The sequence below is a fragment of the Spinacia oleracea genome, chromosome 4 (genome assembly GCF_020520425.1).
Source record: "Spinacia oleracea cultivar Varoflay chromosome 4, BTI_SOV_V1, whole genome shotgun sequence".
NCBI classification, from domain to species: domain Eukaryota; kingdom Viridiplantae; phylum Streptophyta; class Magnoliopsida; order Caryophyllales; family Amaranthaceae; genus Spinacia; species Spinacia oleracea.
In genome coordinates this window covers 170,698,918-170,710,039 of record NC_079490.1, presented here as the reverse complement: position 1 = coordinate 170,710,039, position 11,122 = coordinate 170,698,918, and the positions used below count along the sequence as shown (strand labels likewise).

Here is an 11,122-nt window from a genome sequence, read left to right as displayed (position 1 = left end):
ATAAATAAGACTTTAACATAAAGTTAATACGAGTTTTTTTATAATTATACTCAAAGTCTCAAAATTTAAGAGAAGTCAAATTAAAAATTATGTTGTCTAAACGACTCTAAAACCATACTTTGTAGATTTGATATAATCGTATGAATTTGATCTACTTCCAAACCCGTACTTCATACCAAAAATTTGCTTTTAACATACATAGTTTTGGCTTAATAACACAAGTTTGTTTGACCACGTATGTATTAAAGAAGTTAATTATCACGGACACAAATCACACAGTACTTGTGAGTTGTTGTGACAGCTAGTTCCTTCTTCCAAGATTTTCATCATCAGATATGAGAAGAATCTACTCCATCAATTGGGCCCCACCCGGCTGCCCATATAAAAAAGAAAAGAAAATAAAATAAAAATAAACTGGGCCCACATACAGGTATTACATTACCACTTCATCGCGGGTCTTTTTGAACCTCCCCATAACACAGATTACACAACTAGCTAGTTTACCCTTTCTCATTTCTCTCTTCTTAGTTATAGGGAGAGAATTTTCCGGCGCCGGTGATATTTTCCGGTGACTTTCGCTCCACATCGTAACTCGTAAGTTTTCTCTCTATCCCCTTGCTTTCATCGTAAGTACACAGTATTACGTTGTTAATAATTAAGGGCTTATTTGGTATCATTTTTTGTTTTCAGTTTTCTGTTTTTTGCAAAACTAAAACCAAAATATGAAAACCACATAAAGTAATTTTCAGTTTTTTGATGCCAGCTTTCAAAATGAAGATGATTACTATAGGCATGACATTTTTTGTTCATGATTCGATCTAAATAATATGGCTATCAAAACCAAAAAACATAAAAGAAACAATGATACCGAACGAGCCTAAATTCTGCAACTTAGACTAATACTATAGATTTAATTGCATGTAATATGTAAACATATTAATTCAATTTTAGTAAAGATATTGGAAAAAACTTCTTCAAAGTTCAAACGAATCTCTTGTAATAACACTAATATACGTGATACTTCTTTTGTTCCTTTTTACTGGTATATGTTTAAATTAGTTTTTGATTAGTACATACAATTACACGCGTTTTTAAAATCTAATGATCAATAAATCTCAAAAACAAAAGAAAATTCATCCAGTTGCGTAGTACGTACTTCGTATTAAGTTTATGTGAAGTTCATGGAGACGACTCCTAGAGATTTTGCAATGAAATAGTAACAATTTTGAAAGCAACATCAACATTATTTAACTCATATCAATATTATTTAACTCGTATTAGTATAATCTAATTTACTCAATCTCTTGACTAAGCTACAATTTTCTGCCTAATCAAATTAAAGTAGAACAACATTTTGGAGCTATGTACTCCTATCAATGTATGAATGCACCATATATCGTCTTATACGGAGTAGTTAAAAAATTAACATGCTCACCAAAGATTCAAAACGATATTCGATTTTTTTGTTCTATATTATATGACCACTTAAATAGTTTTCCTAGTGGATATTCTTCCGGTCCTTAGAAAATTGATGTTGAAATTAAATGGTTGAAGATTTTAATAAAAACTGTTAAATATTTAGAAGATAAGTTTCCTTATCTTTTATTTTTTTGGAAAAATCAGGTAAATATTAAATACAGAAAATGAGGCGACCATTAGAAGGGATAGTAAGTGATGTCAAAGGAAGACTGGCATGCTACAAGCAAGATTGGGTTGGTGGTATCAAATCTGGATTTGGGTAAACTTCTTTTTAATTTAATCAAAGTAAAACTCATGTTTTTATTTTATTGTAATTTTTATTTAAAATCAACATTTAATTAATTTTTTTTTAAAAGTTTTGTTATTGTTTTTGGTGTATAGGATACTGGCCCCAAGTACATACATCTTCTTTGCTTCTGCTCTTCCTGTTATTGCCTTTGGGGAACAACTCAGCAGAGACACAAGTACTCTTCTTCTTACACCCTTGCACATTTATTTCCGAGTCTAAGAGTGTTGTCGTGTCGTGTCTTGACTTGTCGTACTTTTCTAATAAAATCATGTCTCAAACATGGCCCATCGGGCCCAATGGCCCAAGTCACTAAGTGGAGCTCTCATTACTGGACCTGGTCGTTACACCCTAAATTTAGGGTATTTTATTTTCATTAGTGGCCCCTCACACATTTTCTTCTCACATATAAGGGGAAAATGTACGTAAGAGGGTGTATAGTGCACCAGGATGCACTTAGATGTCCTAAGTCTTACCTGGTTTGATATCTGATAGGGTATATCCACTACAAAGAAATCATTATAGAGAGATTAGAAATTTCGTCTCTAATTCGTCTAAATATCTGTCTCAAAATGATGATTAGAGATGGGATTTGAGATAAAAATAAGACATCCCTATAGAGGTTGTCTCAAATTTTTTGAGAATTTTGGCAAGTCCATTACAAATTTGAAACAGAACTTTTAGAGCTCCATACACAATTCTATATCGATTTCATTTAGAGACGAAATTAGTAATCCATCTGAAGTTTGAGATACTTATAAAATCAGTTTCTAATACTCCGTAATGCATAATTTTGTAGTGATATCTTGCTCATCATGTATGTAGATGGGAGTTTGAGCACAGTTGAAACTCTAGCTTCAACAGCAATATGTGGAATCATACAATCAATATTTGGTGGACAACCTCTATTAATACTAGGGGTTGCAGAACCAACTGTGATTTTGTACTCTTACCTCTACAACTTTGCCAAAGGGCGACCCGATTTGGGCCAAGAACTCTTCCTAGCTTGGGCTGCATGGTATTTTTTTTTACGAAAATAATTTAGAGTTTAACCGTGTCACAATGATGACATGACATGCTTTCGTGTCATGATTTAAATTGAAAACTAAAATATTTAAATTATATGACTTATTATACCTGTTACAAAACAAAAGGAAAATCTTATACTTTCTTTGTTCCATAAATATCGCACCATCTTGTATTTTACACTATTCACACTAGACATTTGGTAATTTTTTGTAATCCATACCTAAGAAAAATGTAGCCATGTGGATTTTGTTAGATTCGCATTGACATATATTTTCTAAATATAAACTTTTTATAATTTCTAATTATACATAATTTGAAATTTTAAGGGTCAAAGTATGTATATATAGGAAAGCGTAAAGTAAACCATGGTGCAATATTTAAAAAACGGAGAAAGTACTTTTATTTGTTTCGTTCTTCATATCGACTACCTTATCTACATATTTTCATAGTAAAAATATTCTCATGGCGCATAGATTACGTGGCGCCTATATGTATCAATTAAACTCCGACACGTTAGATTGTGGCAACTAAATATTTTCGCAACTTACGGCCTTTATCATCGACTTTTTTCTTTAAATTTTATTTCTGAACATGCATTTCATAAGAACATGATGATTTTGTTACAAACTTTGCATAACATTTGCACTTTTTTTTCTTTTTTTTTTATAACATTGGTAGTAAAAATTGTTGCATTATTCAGGGTTTGTGTATGGACCGCCCTTATGTTAATTCTTCTTTCGGTATGCAATGCTGCTTCGATCATAACTCGGTTCACAAGGGTTGCAGGGGAACTCTTTGGCATGTTGATTACTGTTCTCTTTATCCAAGAGGCTATCAAGGTACATTCCTTAATTCTTATTAGCCAAACTTTAATTCGTTTAATACTTCATCTGTTCATTTTTACTCGCAGCTTTTATCATTTTTACGTATGCCAATGCAAAACTTTGATCACTAATATCTTTAATTCTCTTTAAGCAAAAATTATAAAAAGTTAATATTTTGACAATTCACATTAAGACGAATCTAACAAGATCCTACATGACTATGTTTTACCTTACGTATAAATCACCAACAATAATCAAAGTATAATATGTGAATAGTGTAAAAATCACAAACGTTATTCGGTTGCGAGTATTAAAAAGCGGAGGAAATATATTAATATTTGGATTTTTGTTAATGGAATAATATCTATAATCTAATGACTCAAAATGGTCTACGCCTCTACCCATTTGCTGTTTTTTTGTTTGTTTGTTTGACGAGAGTACGAGACCCATTTGTTTTTTTATTAATATACTATAAAAATAAAAAGTTACGAAGTATTTCTTTAGAGCAAAAAGAGCTGGGCTGAATCGGGTCAAACGGGCTCCGATCACACTACGGAAACGAGTTTGATAGACATCTTGGTTGCTTTTGGGCCTTGTATACAACGCCTTATTTTGAGTTTTTTGTTGGCAGAACCCAGCCCAGCCCGACCTGTTTCAAATCCAACCCGGCCCAATAAAATACTTCCTCTATTCTTTTTTTTAATGACCCAATTGTTTAGGCACCAATGCACGATTTCAAACATTAATATCTTCCATTATGGATTAAAAAAAATATAAAAAGTTGATATTTAAACAATATTTATCACGACGAATCTAATAAGATCTCACACAACTAAGTTTTTTTTTTGTTATGTATAAATCACAAAAAGAAGTCAAAGGAGCTTGTGTAAATAGTGTAAAAACACATTTATGTCATGTAAATGAGAATGGAGGAAGTATAGGTTAAGTCCGGCCCGGCCCTAACACGGCCGGTTGAACATGTCTAATATTATTTCTTATGATCCTGTATTCCTGTGTCAATTGGTAGAAAGTACACCCGGTTGTACGTAGCTCTACATGCAACCGGGTCGTTTTGTATTTTTTTTCCTTCAAAAGTTACATTTTTATTGTTTAAAATCACATATTTACCGATTACAAGCACATTTTCAAAAACAAAAAACACATCCGCTTTAAAAGAACATATTGTCAAGTACACACACAATCACTGAAGGGGGAAAAAAAAAAAACCCTAAAATAAATGTATGTGCTTAAATTATAAAAATGTGCTTTTAATCGGAAATAGAGGTTAAGTCTGGCTCAGCCCGACCCGTTTAACTTTGGCCCAGCCTAGCCCTAACCCGGCCCGTTTGAACATGTCTAATATTTCTTATGATCCCGTATTCATGTGTTATGTAGGGAGCTGTGAGTGAATTCGGAGTCCCAAAATCCGAGGACCCAAGTGAAGAGAAATTCGAGTTCCAATGGCGGTATTTAAATGGTGTTTTAGGAATCATTTTCACATTTGGTGTTCTTTCCACTGCTTTAAAGAGTCGTAGGGCAAGATCATGGCGGTACGGTACAGGCCGTTTAAGGAGTTTTACTGCAGATTATGGAGTTCCATTTATGATTGTTATTTGGACTGCTTTATCATTTACCATTCCTAAAGTAGTTCCTGAGGGAGTTCCTAGAAGACTCTATAGTCCTCTACCTTGGCAATCTGAATCTTTATACCATTGGACTGTGATCAAGGTAACAAACTATACTCAAGAATTGATTTTTTTTTTACCCAGGAAGTGACACGTGTCATTGCTGATGTCTGTTTTAGTATAATACGAAGTATACTACATCCATTTCATTAAGTTTTTTACGCTTTGAAAAATGTGTTCAACAACCAAAACTTTGACCATAAATTCTCACTATAATAGACGACACAAATTCTTATTTACAATGGGTGTACGATAAATATTGTACATCGAAGTTAAAGTTAATGTAAAATGCTTAAAAGTTACCCTCATATACGTAAAAGTTATCTATTTTTTACTGATAAAATTTTTCATTTTAATAAAAAATATTTCTTTAAAATCATTAATAATGTATAAATTTATCATTTGTCCCTTTAAAATGTTTATCTATCAACTTTTTCTTTAATAATATAAAAGTTAGAGAAATTTGCATAAAACTTATGTTGGTGTACAATAAATTTATTGTACACCTTGTGCATGTAAGACCTTTTGAATATACGAAGTATATAAAAAATTATCATGAGATATCTTTTTAGATTAGTCTCAAAATGTATTTTATAAATGTCAACTTTTTTATAATTTTTTGTCATACAAAATTGGATATATTAATGGTCAAACATTGTACCGGAGTCCGTGCAAATAGTAAATGTAATTTATTTATTTTGAAACGGATGTAGTAATAGATTTGAGAACACATACAGATATACAGACATATACTTATGAAATAAATCAAGAACTACTCAAGAACTATTTGAATTTGAGGAAAAAAATAAATCATTCTGTTACAAAATTTTGAAAATGCAGGATATGGGGAAGGTTCCTGTGGCATACATCTTTGCTGCCATAATTCCGGCGTTGATGGTAGCAGGACTGTATTTCTTTGATCATACAGTTGCTTCACAATTGGCACAACAAAAGGAGTTCAATCTGAAAAAACCATCTGCATACCATTACGATATCTTGTTGCTTGGATTTATGGTATGTCATATAAGTTATAACCTGTATTTTTTAACAGTGTACTGTTTGGATCCTACTACATGTACATCTAGTGTACAAGACATCTTGTACACTATGTTTTTCTATTGGTTAAAATGACGTATTTATTGTGTTTCATTCTCATTTTTTAGTGGGTTTGATGATGTGTCAACAAATTAATAGAGGTGTATACGAGAATCTTGTACACTAGGTGTACATGTAACCTTTTCCGTACTGTTTCTTTGAAATCAATTTAAGTGACTGATTTTTGTATCTTGAACTTTGCAATGAAATTTGTAGACATTAATTTGTGGACTTCTTGGACTCCCACCAGCAAATGGTGTCCTTCCACAATCTCCAATGCATACTAAGAGCCTTGCTAGCCTTAAGAAACAGGTTGGTGTGCAATTTTCACAATCTTGTTAATTTAAAGTTAGTTATATACTTGTGTCATTTAACTTCTTAATTATATCATGTAATCTAATTACAGTTGATAAGGAGAAAGATGGTAGAGTCTGCCAAAGAAAGCATAAAGAAAAATGCTAGTAGCACAGAGATCTATGGCCAGATGCAACATATTTTTATCGAAATGGATCAAAGTCCCGATGTAAGCTCTCAAGTTATTCCTCATTAAGATGAAATCTCAAGTATCTATTACATTATAGTAAAATAGACATCAGGAATGACACATAAAAATTTTCCGCCAAAACTATTATTTTTATTCATTTATTTGTTTCAATATATTTTATGGAAAAGATTCAGTATACTTGACTAAAACTTTATTAATTTGTTAAAAATCTATCATAATCTTTTGTACTCCATACTACTTTATTTTAAATAATTCTTTGTTACTCAAATATTTCATAAAAAATGGTCAATGTATAAATTTTATAATATTTGTGCGTGCACGGGAACTAATCTAGTTTGAAATAAATCTGACAATAATAATTTCCTTAATTTAGCCGCATGAAGTTGTCAAGGAGCTTGAAGAACTAAAACAAGCAATGATAAAGGGAGACAGCCCAGAAGAAAAGGAGAATAAGGCTTTTAGACTTGATCACATTGATGCCTATTTACCTGTTAGAGTCAATGAGCAAAGAGTGAGTAACTTATTACAGTCAATCCTTGTAGCAGGCGCGTTGTTTGCAATGCCTGTAATCAAGTTAATACCAACCTCTGTTCTTTGGGGATACTTCGCGTATATGGCCATTGATAGTCTTCCTGGAAGCCAGTTTTGGGAAAGAATCCTCCTCCTTTTCATCACCCCATCCAGACGTTACAAGTAAGGCTCACTTGAACTAAATTAATCAATCCGTGGACTATGGACCATGGTGTATATAGAGTATGGTGCACCATGTGCACCAAAAGAACACATGTGCAAAAACAAAAGAACATGACACTACGACAAAAGAACATGCAATATAATGTTTTACTTTTTTGTTATAAAAATTCACAATTTATTAAAAATAATAAAAATATATGTCTATGTTCTTTTCACGTAATCAGATGTTCTTTTAATTATATACTAATGTTCTTAAGGTGCACCATGGTCCACTTTTTCATGGCACGGCGTAATATGTTGAAATTAATGCCCACTAATAATAATCATGTTCCTGAAATCAAGGACCACTAATACACTGTAACACTAATTAGAAGCACTAAATCTAACATACTAAACCTTTCTTATTTGATCATGCTGATAAATAAAAATTTAATCATTTGATGCAGGGTTTTGGAAGATGCTCATGCTTCATATGTAGAATCAGTGCCTTTCAAATACATTGCGGCTTTCACACTATTCCAACTCGTATACTTAGCCATTTGTTTTGGTATCACTTGGATACCAATTGCTGGAATTCTTTTCCCTTTGCCTTTCTTCCTTCTTATAAGCATACGCCAATATATGCTTCCGAAGATGTTTCATCCAATTCATCTGCAAGAACTTGATGCTGCTGAGTATGAAGAGATTGTGGGTGCACCACGACGCGCTCACAGCTTGTCTTTAAGGGTACGTACTTGCTTGATGCATCACGTACTTTCCTCTTTCAATTCTTCTCATTTTCTGTACGGTAACTTTTGTGTAAAACCGCCTTACCGGAAATACCGCTTTGATTGCTTAACTAATTAGTTTCATTTCTTTAACTAATTAATTTTAGTGCTTAACTAATTAGTTTCATTGTTTAACTAATTGGTTTTATTGCTAAACTAATTAATTATAGTGCTTAATTACTTGATTTTATTCTTTAACTTATATGATACCAAGGTGATCTTTTGTGTAAAAACCGCCTAATATAAAAGTTTGTATTTTCTGTACACTTGTGAAAAGAAAAAAAAGGGAAAATTGTGTGATCATTTTGGTTTTTCAGAGGGAATCCCTGGAAGATGAACTTGTGGGAGATGATGGTGAGATACTTGATGAACTGACAACTAGCAGAGGGGAGTTAAAGCTCAGAACTTTAAGCTTTGAAAATCCTCAGGTTCGTTATTTTTTCCATTGATACTGCAACATTTGTTATAGTACTCCCTCTGTTCTTGTTCCTGAATACTCAACGGTTTGATTGACACACTTGTCAAGACACTAGCTTGATCATGCTTATATTCAATTACTCCCTCCGTCTCTTTTTGTTCTTTACGTTTGATGTTATTCACGCGATTTCACGACTATTTAATGTGCATTGAGATTCCTCTACTTTTTTTTTTATTTAAACAAGAAAAATTACGTTTATTTATAATGTTTTCACTTTTATCAAAAATCTGACATTGGGAAAAGGAGAAATATTTAATGTCCAATGAATTTAATTGGTTAAAATAATATTTGGGCACAAATTTTGATAAAATATTAATGCATTATGCGATAATATAAAAGGAAATGTAAAGAACAAAATGAGACACCTGAAATGAAATACGTAAAGAACAAAAAGAGACGGAGGGATACATATTAGTAAAAACTTTTTAAAAAATTGATATTTAAATTTAAAAAATGTACATTAAGACTAATCCAACAACATAATACCCAATAACATTTGATTTTTATATGTTAGTAAGAAACTTTGGTTAAAGTTAATATATAAATAGTGCAAAAATCAAACCGTTGCGAGTACTTAGAAACAGAGGGAGTACATGTTTTTAGTTGAACTAGTTTTTACCCCGTGCGATGCACGAGTATCTTAATTTAAAAAATCGGTTACATCGTTTATGTAATATAAAGTAGTATACGCAAATTTTGAAATAATAAAATGTGAAGCATTTGGAGTATAATGAAATTAAATTTAGAATGTGACATAAATAAAAGTACTTTTGAAATAAAGTGAATGATGGATATAAATGATGCTTTAACAAAAAAATAAAATAATAAAAAAGATATGACACATGGCGTCACTTTATGCAAACATTGTGTTTTAAAATATTAGTATAGATTAGTATAGATGATAAATCGACAATTACGTACTGATTTAACTAGTGTGTGACACGGGCGTTGCTCCGGGTTTTACTTTTAGTCGGGTTTACGTTTTCTAAAAATATGCTCAATTTTAAAAGATTGTATTTTACATTTATATGTGAAAATATGACAAACATTGTAGTTAGTTAAGATGGTAGGAAGTGAAACTTTTAATCCATGAGGTTTGATGTTCAATCCTTGCTACATGTTTTTTTGGTTGTCAATAACATACCATGATCCTTATTAGTGGTGACATGACGTAATATTGAGGGAGTCTACGTGACACATATACGTTTTCACAAAGGCCTTTTAATATATTAGTATAGATTAGCTGTAATTTATTGTGCTTTTTTCAGGTTCGTCCTCAAGAAGTTGTTCATCCAGAGTGAAGCAAGCATTGCTAGGACTCTAAGAAGGTTGTATCATATAATGGTCAATTGGTCATTAAATTTTCGGTTTAATTTACTCTTCCAAGTTTTTTAGTACTTTATGCAAGTATGTGAATTTACCAATGATATCTTAGCCAAAAAGTTAAGATTGAGGTTATAACCTATGAGTATAGGTTATATAAAAATGTTAAGTTACCAATGACATTTTAACTACCAAATGGTTAAGATTAAGGTGAAGTAGGTTATATTTATATTGAAGGTCCTAAGTTTTAATTTCATTCCCTCTGTTTCGTTGTATCGGAATTAGTGCATTGTATTTGTATGACCAAAGGTAATTAAGTTCAATGTATCACATCCTAAAAATGTAGTCACATTTAAATTATATTCTTTTTTATCAATATTATATAGTGTTAATAATAAAATTATTTTTAATATCCGTAATAAATTTATGTGTCTAAATAGTAGTAAAAATTTAGCTCAAAGGTAAGGTGGATTTTGACCATATATATGGATATTAGGTTATCTATATACTATGTTAAAATAGAGGAAATCAATGCGGAGCTGACATAAATGGCTCTCTGATTTGCCTCTCTTATAGAATTAAAAATATATAAAAAAGTAAATATTTGATTTTATAATTATTTTTAACTTGCACCTCATAAAAAAAAATTGATTCTATTTTCCTTTAAAAAAAAAAACATTCTACGCATGGGAAATAATTTGTAAATTATATTTTTTAGGAAAAATTGATAAAGGCAGTCCTAACTATGGACGTTCATCTTTAAAAGGTCCCAAGTACAGATTATTACTGGCTGGTCCCAATTATGGGGGGTGTTTACTTTGCGTGGGTCTTTTTCTAAAATGACCGGTTTACCAAGTTGAAGACGATGACGTGTCGGGTAAATTAAAAAATCACATGCCACTTAAAAAAAAATCCAACCATTTAATAAAAAGCCCACCCATTTAACTAAAATCCCACC

At 31.6% G+C, this 11,122-nt stretch overlaps 1 protein-coding gene across 2 annotated transcripts; it reads left to right on the top strand.

The window, feature by feature from the left end:
- Positions 1–440: 440 nt before the first annotated feature.
- LOC110787890 (boron transporter 4) lies at positions 441–10,505 on the top strand. 2 transcript variants are annotated; one of them, XM_021992526.2, is made up of 13 exons: positions 441–594; positions 1,624–1,738; positions 1,861–1,943; positions 2,591–2,783; positions 3,495–3,633; positions 5,014–5,346; positions 6,144–6,317; positions 6,615–6,710; positions 6,805–6,921; positions 7,277–7,596; positions 8,043–8,322; positions 8,681–8,791; positions 10,110–10,505. In XM_021992526.2, the coding sequence occupies exons 2-13, from the start codon at positions 1,644–1,646 to the stop codon at positions 10,140–10,142; spliced, it is 1,974 nt and encodes a 657-aa protein (XP_021848218.2). In that variant the 5' UTR covers positions 441–594; positions 1,624–1,643; the 3' UTR covers positions 10,143–10,505. The 2 variants fall into 2 exon arrangements, with proteins under 2 accessions (XP_021848218.2, XP_021848219.2); XM_021992527.2 differs by lacking the exon at positions 2,591–2,783.
- The last annotated feature ends 617 nt before the right edge of the window (positions 10,506–11,122 follow it).

Excerpts from the sequence above, each read along its gene's own strand:
- LOC110787890 (XM_021992526.2), top strand. The coding sequence starts at position 1,644 with ATGAGGCGACCATTAGAAGGGATAGTAAGTGATGTCAAAGGAAGACTG. Across the intron at positions 6,318-6,614 it reads TCTTGTTGCTTGGATTTATG|ACATTAATTTGTGGACTTCT; the intron begins GTATGTCATATA and ends TGAAATTTGTAG. Across the intron at positions 8,792-10,109 it reads TAAGCTTTGAAAATCCTCAG|GTTCGTCCTCAAGAAGTTGT; the intron begins GTTCGTTATTTT and ends TGCTTTTTTCAG.